Source organism: Athene noctua, chromosome 1, assembly GCF_965140245.1.
Source record: "Athene noctua chromosome 1, bAthNoc1.hap1.1, whole genome shotgun sequence".
In the NCBI taxonomy this organism is placed as follows: Eukaryota; Metazoa; Chordata; class Aves; order Strigiformes; family Strigidae; genus Athene; species Athene noctua.
This window is the reverse complement of record NC_134037.1, coordinates 92,883,105-92,905,774: the sequence shown is the minus strand read 5'-3', so window position 1 is coordinate 92,905,774 and position 22,670 is coordinate 92,883,105. Positions and strand designations below refer to the sequence as shown.

Below are 22,670 nucleotides of genomic sequence, written 5' to 3'. Positions count from 1 at the left end.
GGCAGGAGGTAGAGGAAAAGGGCTATATTGCAACATGCATACTCAGACTACGTACAATAGTTTTACTAGTTTTCCTGCATTTTGTCCTGGGATGAAAACAACATACTCCAAAACACGAGAATTCAGTTGTGAAACACTCTTCTATATTAGTATAAATCTAAATGGGCTATCCATTTCAGGAATTCTATTTTTATTAGAGTTCTTCTTCCTTTTCAAATGTTAAAACTCTTAGAATGTGTCCTGGAAATGAATTTCTGTTAAAATGTAGGGCTGAAAGGACTAACTGACCTGCAATTTAAAATCCTTAAATTGATTCCCAAAATGAACAAGCCCACTTTGAATTAACAGTTCTTTATATGACAGTATCACTGAAGTGTCTTGGGAAAAGGTTTAACTTGTAGTCATGTATCTAAAGACCATCATGTTGCACATACACAAGAGCTCCACATGCTTGTACCAGTACCCGTAACTTGGACATTTCCCAGTGTTTGAATGGTTGACTATGCCTAAAGGAGACAGCAAGGTAGTAGAAAGATAGGAATGCTTCCTAAGGGCAACAAGAAAGTTATGTGCTATAAAAGTTCCTTTCATTAACTGGAATTGTATCCAGTGGTCCAAATGAAAGACACTTTACTAAATATAGGAATTTAACAGCTGTATTTCTATAATACACATGAAACAAAGCTATGTGGCTTCTCTTTTTTGTTTTGTTTAAACAGAAGAGATGGTTAAACAACATGAATTAGGAATGTTAGCTCATATATTTTCAATCTGGAGTCACTAAAAGCAGACATTTGGTGGTTAGAGTGAACTTTTCTTCAGAATCCAGTAACATCCAGAAAATTCATAGTTCAAGATTTTGTGCTTTGCTTCTTTCAAGTAAGACTGGCTGGAACAGAAGTGGTGACTCCACAGAACCAATCCACCCCTCCCCTACTTCTTAGCTATCAGCTATAGATATTGGATGACATGAATAACTAAATAAGGCTTATATAACAGGATCCTAATGAAGATCATGATTTATAGGTACTATGAAAATTACCACAGACACCCAATTTCAACAATAACAGCTCAGTTATTCATTAAAAAAACACAAAGAAAAACATCCAACAGTTTATCTTTCACAAATGTGCAAGTATATACATGGATTTGCTGTTTTGTTTTGGATTTTTGTTTTTAAACTCAATTATACCTTGAGTATGTGATGTGCCCTTTTGTGTTTAGAACTACAAAACTACCTGTTTAGATATCTTTAAGTATTCACTCTACCAATTAGTGTCACGGATGACAATTTCCACTACAATTTCACAATGTACGCACTTCAAGTCGTATCATTTCAGTAAACAAAATAATTCAGTTATAAAAAGTACATGATGCAAAATTTTGCTTTACTTACTCAAAGAGCTCTCTGTCCAACAATGCTGGTAAATCATATTCAACAAGCAATTCATAGCTATGCCACAAAATTGCTGCTACGCAATGCAAATGGGAAGGAGATGGCATCAAAAGACCATACTCTCTTGTTGAGCTATTTGGACAAATGTAGCTCACCCAGCCACTTTTTTTCATAGCTGCAACTCTTGCGGAATCGCTGACCCATTTCAGCAATGCTTGAATTCTGGAAGGCAAGATGATGTAGTACATTATAAAGGGTCAAAGAAACACTCAAAACCAAATAACCTTGCTGTCTTTTAAAATCTGATTTCTGTATTTATTTCTTCCTTTGAAGAAAAGTTCAAGAGTGAGCTCAAACTGTTTTCTCAAGACTTAGATCACTAACAGGGAAAAAATTAATTAAAACCACTTATCTTGGACAGCCAAATGTAAGCTTTCTTTCTACAGAAAAATAAAACATAGCGGGTGTCTGAGTATTTGAGAGAAAAGTCAGTTGAACAACAGAAGTTTTATTATATTTGTAAGAGCAAAAAAAGAGGGACAGCATTCTCTGCAAAGGATGCAAAGAGCTAGGATGGATTTCTGCACTGTCAGGCTATCTCATAACAATCAGATTTCAAAAAGTCTTGTTTTGTGCAGTAGTATCAAGCCACTATTTAGCAGATTATTTTTGTATACACTTCCACATAACAACCCAAATAACATTACCTATCTTTTGTTCCAGGGTCTTGAGTTGTTCCAAGCTGATAAAGAATGTCTATTGTGGAGTCAGAAGAGAGACCGTTTAATCTTCCAAACAGTAAAGGGCTATTCAGATCTTGTTGCATTAAGCAAAAAAAAAAAAAAAACACAAAGGGAAGGGGAAATAATAGAAGTACTTACATGTGTATTTTTTAAAAGTACCAATAAAATTATAGAATTACAATATTAACACTGAATTAAGAATTGCCACTAAGGATGCAATTCTTATACACACCACTATCTCAGAGCTCTGCATTTTGTATGTTTAGCATTCAGCCTTACTATGAAAGGAAACATCATTGCAACATTTATCAGTTACAGCATTTAAAGGTTTAACTAGCAGGATTTTCTTCAATATATTCCAAAAAGACTTAATTAACTCCAGCAGAGCTGTCAAACTGCATGCTTCACACAAATCAACATTTATTTCAAAATGTCAGCTTATTTACCTTCAATTTCCATCAATGGAATAAGGCTGAAGATTTCCTCAGATTATTTCCTATTCATCTTTTCCTCACCATATTAATTTCCTGCCTTGTAGGTAACTACTCTCTTATCTAACAGCACTCCAGCAAAAGACAGTAGGCTAGACTGAAACATTAACTCATGGCAAAATAAGTCATGGAAGCCATTTTGAATAGTCCTTTCTGTTAGTACCAACAACAGGAAAAATATGAATTCAGTTTTGTTTCATTTAAAAGGCACAAACCAGCAGAGCAAACTGGTATGGAATAATAAATACAAACCCCCCAGTGCATTAACGAAAGAGTTACTGAAAAATTTCACTGTGGGACATAGATTAGCTGTTCAAATATCTTGATTATGTACCTACACTTGTAAATGTTTTCAATGCTTAGTGCTATTCAGAATTTATATTGTCCTACAGACTATTACTGTCCAAATACTGCTGCATTTTCTTTACTCATGGATGCTCTTTACTTTGAAACATCTGGACATATAGTATGTATAGTAAGACGCACTTAGAATATACTGCATGTCCTACTCTTGTGTCTTCAAAATATGCACCTAATTGTCTGGTCTACACAAAAATAAGAAAAAGCAACCCTGGTTGCACTGCTTTACTGCTGTAGAACTACCAATATACAGAGATTGTGATACTGAGAAGCATAACAAAGCACAATGGCAAGTTCTGGCAACCCAGATTCAGAATCAGAAAGTAACGTGAATGTACTATATTTGTACATTTATACAAGCAATGTTTTTAAGCAACAACTGTAAAGAAAAACATTGCACTCACCTGCAGGATCGCTCCCTGACGCTGAGCAGTTTCTTAGAAGAATGTCAATCAATTTTAGACCTATTCTGGTGGATTGAAGTCCGATTTTTACAAGCACGGCCTCAATGTTTGGAGAATGCATACCACAGTACGGTGACATTAGTAAAGCAGCACATGTCTGCAACAGATTAGCAGTGGGTGCTGCAGCACTAGCCATCATTCCTTCTAAATCACTTATGTGAGTGAGGCAGTGGTGTAATAATCTTAACCATCCAATACTGAAAAGGAAAACATAAAAACGAGATAATCTGTCACTTTCTTATTATTTTGTTTTTAATCTATAACATAACTACCTGTATTAGATTCTAGGACAAGTACTGCAGAAAACTGCTGTGACATGATTGGACATCATCTGAGAAAAGCAAATTAAAATGACTGAATTTAAGACCACAGTGTAATATACATTAGCAATGCTGTTGTAATCATTGGTTTAAGGTTGTAAGAAAGGCAGGGTTTGTGGGTAAGAATTACTACCATTACTTTATTGAGATACTTACAAGACTAAGTGCAAGACACAGTAAACATTTCAAGACATGAAGAATGTACACGCCCCTTCTTTCTTTAGATACTTATTTTTGTGCAACTTTAAGTTAATTTTTTCTGAAGTACAAATACAGCAATAATATAATTTGGCTATAAAAATTTGTTTCACTGCTATTTAAGATCAAAGACCAATTTCAGTTACACAGTTTTTATCAAACATACAACGAACAGTACTCATGTTCTCTCAAAATTTTTACCAGCAGAAAAAACAAAGGTTTTTAAAACCTTCCCATGCTCTCTTTTCAAATTTATAAACATTAAGGTTCAAAGATTAAACCTTTCAAAATAGTGAATTTTTACAATTTAGTAAGCTAAATTTCAGAACTAGGAAATCTTAAAAATTTATCCATTAAATGAAATTCAAAGTCAGAAAACTTGAACACTTTTTTAAAAAAAATCCTTAAGGGTTGATTTATTTTTGTTTAAAAAACGAGTAAGAAAGTCAAGATGCCACCTAACCAAATAAAAGCTTAAGAAAACCTGCTGATATGCCAGAATCATAACAACATTCAGTTCCTATTTCTCAAATGCCTGCAAACAGCAATATTAGATATGACTTCCACAAAACATCCCACTGTTCTATTTCTATTCCTGCTCCAATACTTATGTAATTCCGTTGACTTCAGCAGGGATAAGAAATATGTTGCTATTTCAGGTTTTTTTGACAACTGTCTACCCATTAAAACCATGGAAGGCAACTCTAAATGCTTTCCTGTGCTTTGCATTCTTTCACCATTGCAGAGATGAAACATCCCCTTTTACAGAAGCAGATTAAGCATGCTATCAAAAAAGTGAGAAACAGTGCTTATATATTTACCTCCTGTGGAAAAAAAAAAAGCAGGCAAGTTTTCTAAGATATTTGAAACAGGTTTTGTAAACATTAAAATTCAACTACAAAAAACAGGTAGTTGTGAATAGTTTGCTACTGAAACATCATTCACAAGCAAAAAAAAAAAATCCCACTCCATGAACTGTCACAAACATGCCTCTGTCCATTGATACAAGAAGCTTACCTTGTTTTAGAGACCTGATCCTCAGAGGGAAGGAATGGATTATTGACGGTTGCAGATGAGGTGTTTCCAAAGGCTGTGAGGCCTAACAGTTTGATCTGAGAGAGGCCTAGTGTACTGGCATCCCGAGGACGATGGAGACGAAGGCAGACAGCTGAGGCAACTTCAGCTTTTACAAGCTGGATTTTTATGTAGGTGAGACCACTTGTGATAACAGGAGTTGATAAAGGTAACATATTGACACCATCTGCACTTATTTCAACAGACACTGATGATGGGCAAGCTACAGAGTAAGATAAGAAGGTTTAACACTATTTAAAAATCTGTACTGGTTTCAATTTTAAGTATTAAACACACATCCCTGGTAAAGACACAGAACAAGATGAGTGAAATGATCTTAGGCAAACATTACTCCAGCTGCAGTTCTGTAATATTTGACCTGTGCAATGGTATACATTAAAATGCATAAGCATTTTGATACATGGTGTATACAGTTTATTTCAAAGACTTGAGATAAAGAAAAATCCTGTCAGTGTAAACGTCATATTTCACTAGCAGGACTACCACAGTAAGAGCTGAAAAATCTCATGCTTTATTCCAACTACCATAACAAAACCATTTTTTCTGAAGACCCCTGAACAGTATCACACTCTCACTAGGGAGTTTTGAGAAGTTTGACAAGGTTTTTTAGCATATTTAACATTAATGCTGCAAGACGTGTACTAAGCTAGAAGAAATCAAGCAGAGGCAGGGCCTTCCATTCTCAAGGAAAGCAGAATTATCAAGCTTTTCAACTTATTTTACAGGCAATTCTTCAAACCTGTAAGCTTGAGTTCCTCTGATTGTACACTTTGTATTGTTTCCAAATTCTACCCTTCAAATTTTCAAACCAGCATCCATGTCAGTGAATCTACTTACTTGCCAGAGAGGCCAGGTGAGGCTGGATGTGGATTTCCTTAAGCAGCACGGCCGCGGGAAGGTGAATCGTGAGGTCACACCAAGCTTCCTCAGGTAAAAATATATACGACCATGCAGCAGACCGAGCTCGTCTGTGGGGAGGAGTAGCCTGCAACAGCACTTCAGCAGGTTGGGCAGTGGGACTGCTTGAGGTGATTGAACCTTCAAAACCAGCAGCATTTACATTGATTATTAAAGTTTATTAATAAAACCCAGATTAATTTACAACCTGAACTGTGGAAAATGCTTTTTATTCCTATCTCACCTGTTTTGGTTTATTGATAACATCCCACATGTAATAATGACAACTGCCAAGATAGTTTTCTTTTACTCAGACTGTTTTACATAGGCTGTTTACATATCCACGTGCATATGCATGTGCTTGAAAATCTGCTAGGGGACACTTGCTACCAAAATCCTGAACTTCCTATCAAGAGCTCCTTACAAAAAAAAAACCAGCCAAAAAGGTGCAGGTTGAAAGCATGCTTAGAATTTGAATTCACAGTATATGTAATGAAGGCTTTAAAGGTTTAAATGTTACAATGATAACATAAATAACTTAATAGTCAAAGTCTGCAAGCCTTCTTTAAAAAGGGTTGTTTCACATGAAAACTTTTTTCTAAAAGAGACACTAGAATCAAAAAATATTGACCACCGCAGCTGCTTATTTTTCTAATCTTAATGTGAGTTAAGAATGAAGTAGGAAGATACAGGTTATGTCTTTTTTAGCAAGTAGTATGGCACAACAGGACCAGACATGCTGTTCAAACTACAGGTACTTGCAGCATTTTACTTTAAAGTAACTCTAGCCTGGCCCCATGACTGAATACTTAGAAGCAGCTGGAGGTGAATTCCTGGACACATTTTGATAGACTTTCACCCCAAATTAATGGAGTTAGTCTCTCAAAGAACACTACATGATGGGAATCAGAGTGTAGTTAGTGAGAACACCCAGAGGTTAATTTCAACAACACACTCCTGACTGAAAGTAAGATCTTAAGATAGATGCACACATAGCAGAACACCAAGAACTGCAGCACTTTGCAAGTTGGGAGATAAGGCATGCAAGAATCCACCACCATATATGCTTAGGATTTTTACTACTTAAAGTAATCAAAGACCAACATTTGCAGGATTCTCAAAATTTACTGTTTAGGAATTTGTGAAGTGCAAGGTACAGGATTTTTAACAGACCCGTATTCTGCCAAATAAACCTTTTTTTTTCTGTCATTATTTTTGATACTCTTCAATGACAGGACTGAATGGATTTCTTTCTTGTTCGACAACTTCTCCAGAAATTTTAAAAATAATCCTTTCTTTTTCCCCTCTTGACAGTAAGATACACTGTATGAATACATTCATGGGCTATGGTAGGCTACTGGGCATCAACAGAAAACACTGAAACACTTGTAGTGAAAAGAAGCCTTTGTAAGATAGTAGAGTACATCTACATTTTTAAACACGTGCATTTTAATTAATTGGCAGCCATTAATTAATTGCCATTAAAACAGCACTGCAATTCTAACAAACATTAATGCAGGCAACGCTGAAGCCATTAGGTGCAGGTGTGAGAGCAGCATCAGCAATATCAGCCCTATGCTCCAGTTTCTTCTGCTTTATTTGACCCAGTCTGGGGTTATTCTTTGTCATCCAACTTTGCTATGCTTCTGTAACAGCTCCATCAAGCCTAATGTGCCTTAAGTAAAGTCAAGTCAGTCTTAGTGTATCTGTGGCAGATGGTGGGCTGGAACTGGGTACCTCTTGCCCTACGGGAGGAGGAAGGGGCCCACCTTGATGCATGACTACATCAGATACACATCACTCCCTTTCCTTCTTTCCCCTATCCACACAAGGTCTGCAGAGGTGGGACAAACCTCCTCCCCCAACACCTTGAAACAGTAAACCCTCTGTTTAGATTTAATAGTATTGCAACATTTGACACTATCACAATATTGTTTGTTAAGAACTTGATAAAGATTCAAATGACCAGTGGATATTAATGTAGGAGAAAGGAAGTATTACTTACCCAAAGGCGCAAAATTGTGTATTCCTTCTGCATTATCAGGCTCAGAAGCTAGCACTCTAGCTTTCAAACTGCTATCTGTTGCTTTGGTGGGACCAGAATCAAGAAATTTCATAATAGTCGAAACCATACTTCTTGCTGTGTTAACAATAGCTCTTGTGCTCGTTACCATGTTGTTACAAATAAGCTGAACACCACCTGTGTATAATGGAGGAGGGGGGCGGGGGGAAACCAACACTATTCAGAACCATGCAATAAATTCTAAGCAAGCAAAGGCTTATTTAGTAAATTTGCTCCTCCAGACACGTATCTGTATTCCTTCTTTAAGTGCCAAAAATATCTACAATAAACTTTTAGCTGATGCAGCTAAAGAAAAGACATTGTTACCCATATCATGGAAAGCCTTCAGTGCCTCACTTGTATCCAACACTCGTAAAATGAACCAGAGCAGTGGCTCAGATAACTGACAAGTGGCAAGAGACCCCTAGAAGAAACACAGAAGAAATTATGTATTTCTAGTTAAGAAGTACATGGTTTCATAGAAAAGTGATATGACAGAAATAAGTATGACTGCTGTTAGCTTCCCCTTTTAGTAGGCAAAAATTCCAGAGAGGAAATTCCACCACAGTTGACCTCTCGGCCAAAAAATAGCAATCTCATGTTCCACATGGTTCACTTCTTATGTAGGAGAAGCCTTTGTGTTAAGGAAAAGATCAAACTACTGGGGTAAGCAGCTGAAGTGAAATAAGAATATTGAGCATTAAAAAAACCCACTAATATGAACACAATAAATGTGTTTCCCACCTGAATGTAATAAAATATTCAGTCTATCTTCGAGCTTTTAGCCAGAAACATTTATGGGAATGTTAAAGTGTCAGTACAGAAAATCTCTCTCTCCTACCACGGACAACAGAGAGAGGCTTCCTAACTTCAACACCAAAGTGAAGCGGGGTTGGAAAAATGTTAACATTTCCTTTACGTAGCAGTAGCTCAGTTTTCTGAGCTTATTATAGGTTACAGTATCAACTAACCTCTAACTCCCTTGAAGCACAGCAGACCTAAGGGAGCTTACCTGTCTTCCCATGTACCCACAGGCCATGTAGGTAAGAATTGGCTGCAGCATCACTTGCACCGTTGTTGCTTTTTTACTAAGCGTTGTCAGGATAGTGAACAACCCATCTCCAACTGATATTGCATCCAAGCCACCATGAAAGTTTTCATGTTTAGTGAGATGTAAGCCACTTGCACCTTAGCAGAAACAGAAACAGTTCAAAGGTCAGAAATCAAGTCCTAACAAACCACTACACCACATAAGAGAACTCAAGGATATTTAAATTTCCTTTGAATTAAATGTTCACATGGATTTTACAAACTATAAATGGGCTAATTTTCAGGATCATATAAATTATTATTGGTGCTCTCAAATACATGCTACCTTCTTTACAGTATAATATGAAGGCTTGACCCAGGAAGTCAGGGAATTTAAATCCAATTTTAGATAAGACCATAAAGAGGAAAGTAATTAGTGAAGGAAACAGAGTAAGGACTATATGGATTGGAATCAATCCTAGCCAGAGGCAACTAACAAGTATTTCAGATTTTTTTCAGATAATAATATAAGTCCACTTGTGCAGCCAAAATCCCCAAAACACTTAACATATATATCAGAAATACCTCTCCCAGAATTCTTCTCCTCAGTGTTACAGCTCAGGATTTATTCATGAGGATTTACTGAATATAAGTATTTGGCAATATTGATTATGCATTGCTGAAATTGAGGATGGAAAGCAAAAGGAAGCCCAAGGAAGAGATTACCTCCATAAATACAACTGTCTTACAAAGCATATGATATCAATCTGGAAGAGCTTTTAAAAGTGGTTTTAGATTTCAGTGGAGGGTATCGATAGAATAATTCCATTTCATTTAGAGAAACTGGAGTTATACTAACAAATAATAATAATAAAAAAATAAGGTGTTCATGTGAACATGCCTTAGACAAACATTTTGTCAAGAGAATTGACAGTTGTAGTACTTTAATCATCTTCAAACTGCCAAGAAAGAAAATACTGATAAACACTGGATGCATGCAGATAGAGAAAGAAAAGTCTTAAGACTCAGCCTCTGCATGGTCTAGTAAAGTTAAATGGCATGAATAATGGAGCTGAAGCCAGCTAAGGTGAGTTTGCTGTGAAGACTCTGAGGTGAGGAGAAGGTAGGATAGGAGGGGAATACTGTTAGTTGCATGATTTTCATAGTCTTGTCAATGACAAAGCATAAAATCCTAATGAAATAAATAGACAAAATAGTCATAAAGAAAATGAAACAAATGTTTTAACTTCATGTGACAAGTGAATTACTCAAGGCCATCCTGGTTCCTGACCAGCTGGCTTGCCAGATGCAGTAAATTAACATTATTAGCATAGATTCTGACATCAGAGTCACTACTTACCAGTACACATCTGCAGACATTGTCTTGTTTATCTTTTCTGGGTAGCTAGCTCAATGCATTAACTATTACATGTTTACTCTATGCTGATAACTGTTTTTTAAATCCTATAGAAACTTGAGTGCAGTCCTGGAGAAATGTTTTGTTCACAGAAATTGTCTGGAGAGAGCTTGATACAGTTTTTCATGAAGGAACTAAACCACCAATAGCTGTGTTACATATTCCCAACAGACATATAAATTAGTTTCAATAACCTATATTAAAAGACCTTAGGAGGAACAATCCACTGAAGGGATCAGCTAGCACAGTATCCTGAATTCAGTGAAAAACATTTTGAAACAACACTATCTTTCCAAATTGCCTTTTTAAAAATGCAAAACAACTGCTGGATAGAAATCGGTGGTTTAGAAAGACATCAAAGTTTACAAGAAGAATATCAGAATTCCACTCCAAAGAAACACATACTCAGAACAAATCATCATCCCTAGAACAAACTAACTTCAGTGATCACAGCATACATGCAATATGACACCAACTACCCTGAGTAAAGTAGGAAACGTTCTGGAATTAATTTCAGGAAGGTTCCAACAGCACAATCCAGGCTTGTCAAATTCTGCTTGCTGTTTAATTTGACTACTGAAGATTACTACTTTTTCCTCAATTGCTTTTATGCCAAAATGAACCACTGGTCTAACATTCACATGCTATCATCCAAAAAGTACACTGTTTTCTGGTAATAGGATCGGTTAACAGTTTCACATCTGTTTAAAAGAGAAGAGCACAGAAAAGGCCAGAGACACTATCTTCAAAACAAAGAAAATCACTATAATTTTACAACTATTATGCCTGAAATGGAGTTCAAGCTCTTTGCCTATGCTCCTGCAAAATGTTTTTTCAGTTTTGTGCATGCAGAAACATTCACAGTATTTCAGCCAGTGGTTTAATTTGTACAAATGAACTCTATGCTATCATCACAGCTCACAAGCAAGTCACATAAAAGTAGACTCTCTGAAAAAATGCACCTTAAGCACATGTCTGACAAACAGCAACTTTGCTGTTGAAAGTATCATCAGCTTCCTCACTTGTTTGGAGCCAGAAGATCCCACCCACAAATACATGACCGGAACTCCCTGAACATGATGTTAATGAGATTTCTGGTGAAACAGAGGAATAGAAAGTTTATGTATTCTGTGCAAGGGCCACAACTAGTAATTACAGTTAGTCTTTAGTCTTTTTCATAAATGACTAAAAAAAGGCAAAAATGCAATACATACAGAACAACTGAGGTAATGTGTCTGTAGTACAAACTGAAGACTAATTCTAATCCATGCACAGAGGCATGCGAGGGGCACAGACTGAAACATAGGAAATTTCATTTAAACATAAGAAAAAGGATTTTCTACATTAAGAACTGAACATTGTAACAGGTTGTCCAGGGCGGTTGTGGAGTTTCCACCCTTGGGGAATTAGAAACCCAACTGGACAAGGTAATGAGCAACCTGTTCTCTGAGGGAGAGTCTCAGCTGACCCTCTCTGTGCAGGGAAGCTGAACCAGACATCTCCTGAGGCCCTGACCATTCAACACTGACCGTTCTGAGATTCAGCAAATTCAAATGCCAAATGCTTTCCTGTTTGGTTTTAATCACTATCTCCCACTCACCTCATGTTAGGTTTTTTTTCACGTACCTGTCCTCCCTTTCACTTATCAGTCTCTTTTCCTGTAATTTCTGTGACACATTCTTTCATGTCTACACCCAGTTTATGGTTTTGTTAAAGTTTTGTTTCATCACCCCAAAAGATTTTCTGTTTTATTTACAAAATACCTACCAATAATCATTGCCATAGCACTGCTGTTACACTGTCCAAGTGCAGACAGAATCTGGCTCATAATTTGTTGGTTGGCTAACACCAAGTCTGCCACATACGCAGTTGATCCTTGAGTATTAGGGTTGCTTCCATTGCCATCTTTGCCTCCCGAAACCTTTTCTTCATCAGAAACACTGTCTGTAGTACTGCTTGCTACTGGAACACGGGCACTATATTCTCGGTTACTGGAAAGAGGCAGCTGAACTAAAATGTTGACCAGCTTTAACAAATCAAACATAAGTTGATCCCTTGTCATTTCTCCACAAACTGCTTTAGCATCACCTGGACGGATAATATTGGCAAAAAGCCCTCCAAAACATGCTCGAGCACCCACAGAACTGTCTGAGCCACTGCGAGACATCACTTTGTCTGAACATGTAATGTAATGATGCACAAGGAAGGTTATAGACTCAATTACTGCAGAAATAGTGCTAACTGATACAACTTCAAAATTCTGTTCCAGGGTAAATTCCAAGAGTTTCACTTGTGCATCCAAGGGTCCCTGGCCTGTCTGGAAAGCACCCCTGAAAGAAAAATAAAAAAAATATATTACATTGTTCAATATTAACAAAGTAAACAGATTGAGTTGCTTGGTGTTTTTGTATCTGTTTTAAGAATGAAAAAGCACACCAGACTTTCAATAAATAAAAATCCAGTCATTTTCAGAAATGCATGTTGAAGCACATTCTCATCTTTCATACCAGTCAAGCATTCACAACTTTTTAATATACTGGTCATTACACAGCCTGTAGAACTTGCTCATGCTATCACTTTCCTGATACCACTAAGGATTAAAGTTTCCTTTGAAAAAGTCTAGGATACATATTTTTTTATAATAATTCAGTTAATTTTGTAGGTATAGCCTTGGAATACAGCCTTGTTCAGTTGTGGGTGAAAATTTCATATGTTTGCTGGGAAACTTAATGGGAAGAAGTCATCCAGTATTTTAATATCATCAGGATTATTTGTTTTCTAACAGGAAATCATGATGGGTATTTTCTTCCCATAGGTTTGTTGATCTTCCCTGTCCTCTGTTTCTTCCCCCACCCCCCACCCCTGTCAGGTAGAAAGAATGGCTAGATTTTAGCTATTTAAATAGTAACTATACGTAAGTCCACAAGAAGGTACTCAAACTGTCACAGGTTGGTACTTGTATGATGAGTGCTTGAAGAATCTCTTTTAGGGATGTTTATTCTCCCAGCTGGTTTTATATGTACATTGGTGGACTACAAAGTGAACTTTCTGAATCAGTATATTTAAAATAAAACTGATGCTAACTCCCAAAATGTGAGTTACTGATTTTTGATATATTTCTCTGTATCTTTTGACAGTGATTAATCTTACTATAACTCTTAAAATTAGATACTAAACAAACCAGTTTATAGAAATAGCCCTGAAGGAAATATTTGACATTTAATTAGTTCTAACAGTAAAATACTGATTTTCTTCACAGTCTTATGCTCTGATCAGACATGGTATACTTCATTAATTACCTGAGGTTTTAGAAATAACCATCTGAACCCTTTTCTGGTTGTTTGCTTCAGTCCCACCTCTGGTTTGTCTCAAAAAAAATCTAACACATTTCAAAAACTATCCTTTCAGTGGTCTCATTAGCTTATTTCAAATAAATTATAGCACACAGACACACATTCCAAGATTCACTGTGAATTAGTGATTTTATTCTATTATGACATTTCTTGTCTAAGTGATTGATCAGCAATGTAGCCTGGTAAACACCACTCATTCAATTTAACTTATTAAGGTCAGGTCTTTTAGAGAAGGCAAAAATTGTTCTGTGTATGATTAAAGAATAGATAACACCAAAGTGCCCTCTACTGGGAAGCCAGAAACTGAGAAAGCTCATCCCCAGTTAGAGAAAGCCTTTGCCTTGCAATGAGCAGAATATCAATATCAGAAATAAACAATAATTCCTAATGTACTTCAGACCAAACAATTGCCACATTTTCGGTGTATTGCCATATACGCAACAGCCTTATTCTGCTCATCAACCTAGCCTTGAAGAGGCAGAGCTGTAAGAGACAAACCATAAGGTCTTATCTCTCCTCTGGCCAGCGGCACTACTTTACACTAGTGAGGAGACAAGACATCAATAGGTCCCAGAAGAGTGAGGCAGAGGAGGGTTTCCACTCTCAAGTGAGGAAAAGAGGAAAAAAAAGACAAAGCAATAAATATGCACATTGCATAAATAGGATTATGCATTCTCATATTTCATCCTACCATGTTATAAAAGCCATCCATACACTTTTCACGATCTACAATAATTTCTAGAATCTTTCATTAATTCAGGCATCTTAGAATACATTTTTCTTTTTCTATACACAAGCTCATCAACAGTGCCCTTATTTAGGGATTACTTTAACAAGGCCTGTATCTTAGCTCTAGAGAAAATCAGTGCAAACAACTGTTTAGTGCTTCTATTCACTGTCCCTCACACATGGACGGTTGGGTGTGGATTCCAGTCACACTTCCATGTGAAAGAAGCAGCTCAGATCCAGTTGGTAGTGCTCCAACCACACCAAAGATCTCCATCCATATACAACTTGACAGTATGACAGGGTGGGACATACACATCTTAGTTGTGATTCACACTTGCACAGATTTTAAAGACAAAGAGGGCATGAAAGGAAAAAATAATAGTTACAATTTACCTTTCTGTTGAAAGTATATGTATTAATTTCAATAAAAATTCACTGAACATCTGAGGACAAGTTGAAGAAAGGTGAACTTGTAATCGAGTGAGAAATTCTTGCATAGCTTGCGTCGCTGTTGGTCCAACCTAGAAGGAAAGGCATTTTAACACGTATTATATAAAACTGAAATATCTTCAAGAACATTAAGTCATATCTAAGAAGGACATTTTCTAAGAACAGAAAACTATTATGTAGCTTAGCTTGCTTTCTGAAAAATTTGATGGGGTTTTCACAGAACTATTCCATATTGATTTATACTATCTGTTTTTCTATTAATCTTGAGCAAAGAGCAAATAATTCAGTTCCTTGCCTAAGACTCATTTTGCAGCTTGAGACTTTTCTTTTCAGTAACGTACACTGTGCTTCACACAATACATTTCTGTGCTAATCTGAATGTCTTTACACAAACTACACCTTTACATATAAGCGTTTTAAATTAATGGCACTGTGTAATGTTTAAGTTCTGGAAAAGACTGTATTTTCTGGAAAATACTGGAAATACCAGGTGTTTTCTCTCTCAACTAAGTGTTCCTGAGACTCCTGTCAAATATTACATACAATTAAGTTAACTTGGGCTTTTTTTTTTTTAATCACTAATCACAGATGTTTCAAAGACTGCAAAAAGCAAAAAAACCCAGTTGAAATTAGGAGAAACACCACATGAATTCAGAAACAGGCAGAAAATAAAACCATAACTTTAAATTCTGTAATTATCAGATATTTAAACTTAGCCTTCATTGGCATTTTTATCCCAATCCAACAAGACTTCAGGAAATTAACTGAAATTACTTTTTTTGAGCGTGCAACTAAGGAATCCTAACATGGAACACATTCACTGACACATTGCATGGCATTCTCTCCCTATGACTAGTCTCAAGATAGTTGTAAAAATGTATGATCACTGCTCAGACTGTATCACCAATATGAACTTCCCTGAGGTTGTTTATGAGAAACAACTAAAACTGTAAGCAAAAAAAGAAACAAGCCAAGGATATGATAGATTATGAGTAACACGTACTCATATCAAGTGTACTGAAATCCTATTAGGAAGGGTTTTTCTCTTATTTTAATTACTAGTTACCTGTGGACTGTGTTGATTTGTTCCATGAGGATTAGTGCCGGAAAGAAATTTCACTAACACATGAATGAGGTTTGGATCTGACACCAACAACTGGGCAGTACTTTCCTGAGCTCCAATAGCACTACTTGGACCAGCTTAAAAATAAAGACATAAAAATTAAATCTGTAATCTTGAGCATTAAGTGTAAATCAAATATATTTTATGTCCCTTATACTTATTTCATGATGTGTAAATATTCTCAGCAAAATCAACTACTGAATGCTGCTTACTCGGTACTACAATTTTGAGTGTAGAGTTTTCCATTAAGTACAGATGTAAACCTCCCAAACTGTTCCATCAGTGTTCCAAGCTTGCTAAGGCAGTATTCCTGAAAGTAGAGCTTAATTCTGTAGAAGCAATATACACAGACATTTTGCTTTGTATCTCTGCTAGTCCAACATTTTAATAAGGCTTAAGTGCATTTGTTAGTTTGTCAGAGACCCCATGTTCTATTATCATGTAAGTAATCAAGATTATTTTTGTCCTTGGCACATTCAGAGACTTCTCATCATTGACTACAAGTATAGGGAGCTTAACAGATAAGAACTCTGAGGACCAGAATTAGAATTAAAACACACCCTTCCATGATCAAACAAATGAGCTTTATTAAATGTGATCTTATTCATCAGTGGTATATTAAATCAATTAAAAACACAATTTGAAAAAAGCATAGCTACCCATTGAATAAAAATATGTATTCTTATAATATTACATCTACCTAAATGACGTTACAGGTTATTACTTCCTGAAGATGTGGTCACTTTCAGACTATCTCATCATAAATAAAAGATTAAACCAAGAGGAAATGATGCTCTGGTACAAGAGCTTGGCTGGCATCCTTCCTCACCCAAAGATAAGATTCTTAATTAGGAAGGTTCTTAAAAAAACCCAAATCCTGAACTACTTGCTAGTCATTCTTTTATCAGTCTTCATCATTCACAATAACATCTTAAACTAAGGAAAGTTAAACTAAAGATCCCAACCAGGAGGGAAACATCTCCATCAAAAACAGAATTAAACACTGACTGCTTCCATCTCAGTTGAAAAGCTTTCAGTGCAATGGAAAAAAAAACATAATTGAAAAGACACTTGCTATGAGAAGAAATCATTACGGGAAGACAGAAGGAGAAGATAATTCACAGTAAGTTTTCCTTTTATCAAATGCCATTTTATTCTCAAACTATAAGCAGATTTCTTGCTTTAGATGAATGCAGAAAACTAATGCTGAAAGTATTTCCTGTACAGCTATACAAATATTTTGCATTGATTTATCAACATTAGTAGTGGAACAAGTCTGTATGGCCATGACTGATGGCATCACAGTAACTGGAGTTAAATAAAAGCAAGAAAGCATCCCACAGCATTCTAGTTCCATTGTACTGTAGACAATAAGCCTGTTCTAGTTAACATTTGATAGTACAAAAGATGGAAAGGCTAGGTCTTGTCTGGCTCGGGGGCAAGTATGTAAAAAGTTAAGCACACAATTTCACAGGCTCTCTGAAAGAAAAACTGAAGCCTTCCATTGCAGGATGTCCCTTGAAATACCAGTCTGGGTGAACTCATCAAGTTTATTTTCCCCCTGCTGAATCTGCACCCCTAAACATTTACTTAAGGAAAGCATACAGTACACTGATCTTCCCTCTAAGAAAACTAGGTATGTAGGTTGTTGGTGAGGTTTTTTTTTTTCGGTTGGTTATTTTGGGGCACGCATCAAGATACAAGTTAAAAACTAAAATTACACTCAGGTCACTAAGAACACTAACTGGCTAAGCTCATAGCTCTTGCAAGTAGACTTATTACTACTTTTTGGGTTTGCTTTGAAAAAAGTTCCACTTATAAACTACTAACACAAATCACTATCATTAAAATTACATTCAACTGCAGCTGATATAACTAATCAAAATGAAAGTTAATCTCAATTAGTTTTTTCCATTTTTCATAGTTTTCTGTGACTTTTCATTGTTTCAATGTAACTGCATCATATGAATTCTGTATATGACATCACTTTCGGGCTAATGTCACCTGAGTTTCTCCAAAAGTACCGAAGTCTCCAAATTAATTTCAAAATGTGTACAAAGCACCCAAAACGTTTATATTTTTATTTGAAAAAGGGAGATACTTTTGTGCTTTCCTGCATTCCTAAATGGTACCTTCATAGACAAAACATACTTAATTTTCTTCAGAGACCTTGAAACACCTATGAAGTCTATGATGATCAGTGTCACAAGCAACACTGCTATTCTGTTTTCTTTGAAAGGGAAAACAAAGCAAACCAAATCAAACTGTCCATTGAAACTACAGCTTTTAGAAAATGTATGCTTGCATTTTTCAGAACAGGGCATATTTGGGGTTTAGCTTCAAGTCATTTAATTTGTTCACTTGGCATTTCTTTGAAGGTAACATTTACAGCTTTTTTCTGCTACGTTCAACTTCGCTTACTAGGTTTAATTAATTAAATCTGGCTATTTGCAAAGACTTCACATCTTAATACAAGCAGGTGTTATGTTAGAACTCCCCCAGAACTGACAGTCCCACCTCATCTTCTCTTGACAAGCAGCAGCCAAGTCCACATGCTAACCCTCAAATAATTTCCTTCCAGGATTAGAAGGCTCCATAGTTTTTCTACTGTTACATGATAGAGCTGATGCTATAACCGAATAAATGTTCCTTTATTACTTCCTATGTTATTTTCTTTTTATATTTTCTATTTAACGGCTGAAAATAACACTAAAATACAAAAAGCCACTTCTTTTTTTCTACATTATATTCATAGTTTGACATGTTTTGTATGACATTCTAACTCAGATTTCAGGATGCATCTACATTATCTGCTCTGTCAGGTAGCATTCATGCTTAAAACACTGCTCCCAGGTGACAACAATAACATAAGCAAAATGGCATGTGAGGAGAGCATGAATACCTCTTGCTAAAGAAACAGATGACAAAATGCACTATGAGATTGATTTGAAAGATGACAGCTGTTTACTTTAGAGCAACTGTAACTCTCAAATTTTTCTTAGCCAAGTATTATTGTAGTTTTGCTTCTGCCCACCTTCCTTTACATGGCACTAAATGGTTCTACGTGTCATCCATAAAATACTGATTTTAAACACCATCCTTGCAAAATTTGTCCTTGGAACTTGTAACCAATTAAGGTCATTGTTCTGAAAAGAAATGGCAGCAGCATTGGGTTTATCCCTGAAAAAATCTTGCACTCTTCAGATAAGAGGTTCTGAAGCACAGAAGTTACACAGCCTTAGCTCTCATTCTGAAGACATTTATAAGCACATAATGGCATAATGAAATAAGATTTTCTGACCATGAACTGACCTGTCCTAGACTGTGGTTGTTCATAAAATCCCAACATAGGACAGTTTCCAAAAAGAATCTACCCTGTTCTACCCTGTATTTTTAGAAAAATAACAACGAACCAGCTTTGAAAAGAACATCAGCATGTGATCTCTAGAACCACCTCATTTCTCATTACAAGATCTTCTAATTAATCGACCTCTTGAAGAAATGGTGACCAAAACTGTAACCTTCAGAGTACAATAGTTCAGAAGCAGGTTCAAAGAGACTACTCGTAGAATGCAAATAAGTCAAGACCCTTATCTAGAATGGATCGAAGAGTATGAAAAAGCACTGCCCCCTCACCACCCCTTTTTTCCCCTTCATTTCCTTTCTTTTCTTCTTTTTAAATCAAAGACTGGGGAAAACAGAATGGCTTGAATGTGAACATATGCAGCAAATCGTCATAATGAATTTCAATGAATAAAGGAAACTCAAGGAGGTTCTCTGAGATCTAATGATTTAGTGGGATTTTCTCGGCGCTAAAAGGCCCATCTGCAAAGGAAGTTTAATGAATCATCTGAGTGGCTACACCTCTAAGTTGTTTATCAGTTTCTGAAACAGCAAATATAATTATCTAATGAGGATTATGTCACGAAGAGGTGCTTTCTTGATTATTTAAAAGGCTTATTGAATTTGAAGAGGTTTCTTATACCTGAAACCATCTGAATAAAATGTTTTTGGTGGTGGTGGTAGTTTTTTCCATCAGTGAAGATATTCTGCAAGTATAGATATTAAGCAAATGAACACATTTGTGGGCTTGTTGTATTTTGAGTATTAAAAGGGGAAAACCCCTCATTTTTATAACCACACATGTCTAGCAAGACAAACCTAAATTATCCCCAATGAACTGTAATTAGCATCTTAGTGGTTTTAAAAAAACCCTAAACAAAGCAAACTCTAACCATAAGCAGTCAATAGAGTGAAGATATGTGAACAATTTGTACTTCATAGCTTGTATTACAGAATTAATTACAGAATTAGAGAGGATACAAGAGAAACTTGACTCCAAAGAAAGTTGACATGTGACTTACATTTCACCAGTCTTTAAAACTGTTCACTCTCTACTGGCTGTATATATTAAAAAAACTCAAAAACCTATCCCTCTTGGAAAGCATGATATTGAAAAATTTAGGCTGATGACAACTCCTGAGACACTGTCTGTAATGGTTTAAGATACTATAATTAGCCTCAGTTCTGAACTAAATTACAGGAAAACCAAAATTATTGACTGGAGAAGTGCTCTGATGGATCCCACCTTCGATTGTCAAGAACTGAACAGAGATTATTTCATTTCTTAAATATGACGACTCAGTGCCATTGAGACAAAATACTGTTTTTCGAATTATTAGCTGCTGAGGCATCCTGGTACATAAGTTACCTGATGGGTGCTTAAACCTGCTCAGCTCCTGGTTCTATCAGTGAGTATGGGAAAAAGGGCAGTTAAAGGATATATATCTGTGTTAATACACACACATATAAAAGGAGACACACCTTCAACCCTTTAATTTACCCTTCAGAAAGCTCGCATCTCTAACCCTTTCCAACTCCAACCTTGAGCTCCCAATCCTATATACACAAAAATCCACAACCACATTCATATGCTGAAATGCACCTGCCATGAGCCATAGTGGTTGCTTCTGAGCAGCTTTTCATTCCCATCATCACTTACTGATCTCAAGCAACCGGCTAAGAAACTCCCACAAACATGCAGCTGCCTCTCTATCAGTGTCAGGAGCACAAACAGTAAAGCCTCATACCACTTGGAAAAGATTCACATACAGTCTCAATGGTATACACAGCATAATTTTTGGAAATTGCTAGTCTACAGTTACAAACTAGAGTGTTGAAAATACACTTGGGTGTTAATTGCAGGCACGGTTATCCTACAAATCAGGCCACATTCTATTCTCAAATACCAAGCACAAGATGGGAGGTCTCAGTTTGTGAATATCAATTAAGTCTTTTCCATGAGTTTATTCACAGCTCTACTGCTTCACCTAATAGCAAAAATTTCAGCAGACTTTTGTGAGACTGATCTCTAAATAACATCACAGAAAAAGAGACAGAAAATTAAAACCTAAAGAAGAAAGTGCATCCCAAAACCAGTGATTTGAATGGCATCTATGGAAAAAAAGATTCATAAGCATCTTTGAGGAAAACTGTGAAGAATGGCTGTGTCATCACAGGATGGCAAATTGCTTCCCAGAAGCGTGATCTTCAGGTGGTTCTGGGTTTCTTTCTTCTGTAATTACTGTCGTAAATATGTTCGGAGTGAAACCAGAATTTTAAAGAGCTCTGTCTTGGTCTAACATGTAGGTTTTAAAAGATTCCAGTCTCCAAGTTCTTACTATTTGATATCTTCTTTAGCCTTGAGGACAGGGCCACCAAAGCATTCCTCACGACAGCTGCACCATGGTAGTGAGCCATTTAAAAGATTAATTTCTTCATTTAAAAATTACATCCTTCAATTTATGCCAGTCTTGCAGCAAAATCTCATTCACAAAGGGAGATTATTTCTAGTGTGTTATGGAGCAATATACAGAACGTGAGATAATCTGGTGTGCACAGGAAAACTAGACAAAAGGGATGGATTTCTTTTTTCACAGATTCAACTTCCAGGGACTTATTTTCAGATAGCTTAACATAAGCAATGACTAGCGCCCGCATGTTTCTGAAAAATATCTCTCTCACAGCACCTTCATCCTTTCTCTGCTATCTCTTCCCATAGTGTAAGGATCATTAGCTAGACCTAAACCTCGTTTTTAGAAGACATTGCCAACCTACTTATAATGACATTTCCTTTTACCACCACGGTTTCAGTTTCCCATAGTACAAGCAATGCAAGGTGCCCACTCTTGAAAAGCCGAAGTTATGAAGAACCATCAAAAGTACTTATATAACAACAGGAAAGTTCTGGTAGTCTTCTGGATGGGAATCAACACTCATTTGAACGTCACTGAAACAGGCAACATAAATAAAAACCCCAAAACTTACCATTAAGCTGCATATTTGTCATGAGCGTTAGGCTATGAAGCACAAGGCACCATGTCCGGAGTAAGGTATTAGGATACCATGCCAGTACTGACAGGAAGCTAGTTACTGAAGCTGACAAGAAAAACATGGTTTTTTAAGCTTTAATATTCAGGGTATTACTATAATTTCTTAATTTCACTGTAAGGTGCTATATTTATTACTGTTATTAATATTATT

General features: G+C 36.3%; 1 protein-coding gene across 2 annotated transcripts in view; it reads right to left on the bottom strand.

The window, feature by feature from the left end:
* The window catches only part of BIRC6 (baculoviral IAP repeat containing 6), a 187,403-nt gene that overhangs the window by 80,629 nt on the left and 84,104 nt on the right, over positions 1-22,670 (bottom strand). For both annotated transcript variants that reach the window (XM_074896935.1, XM_074896936.1), the window contains exons 43-54: positions 22,455-22,565; positions 16,071-16,204; positions 14,948-15,075; positions 12,240-12,802; positions 9,039-9,214; positions 8,354-8,450; positions 7,970-8,164; positions 5,905-6,105; positions 4,990-5,269; positions 3,395-3,651; positions 2,104-2,212; positions 1,397-1,618 (exon numbers count right to left, since the gene is read on the bottom strand). In XM_074896935.1, the coding sequence (XP_074753036.1) occupies positions 1,397-1,618; positions 2,104-2,212; positions 3,395-3,651; positions 4,990-5,269; positions 5,905-6,105; positions 7,970-8,164; positions 8,354-8,450; positions 9,039-9,214; positions 12,240-12,802; positions 14,948-15,075; positions 16,071-16,204; positions 22,455-22,565 (2,473 nt within the window). The remainder of the gene's footprint in view (positions 1-1,396; positions 1,619-2,103; positions 2,213-3,394; positions 3,652-4,989; positions 5,270-5,904; positions 6,106-7,969; positions 8,165-8,353; positions 8,451-9,038; positions 9,215-12,239; positions 12,803-14,947; positions 15,076-16,070; positions 16,205-22,454; positions 22,566-22,670) is intronic.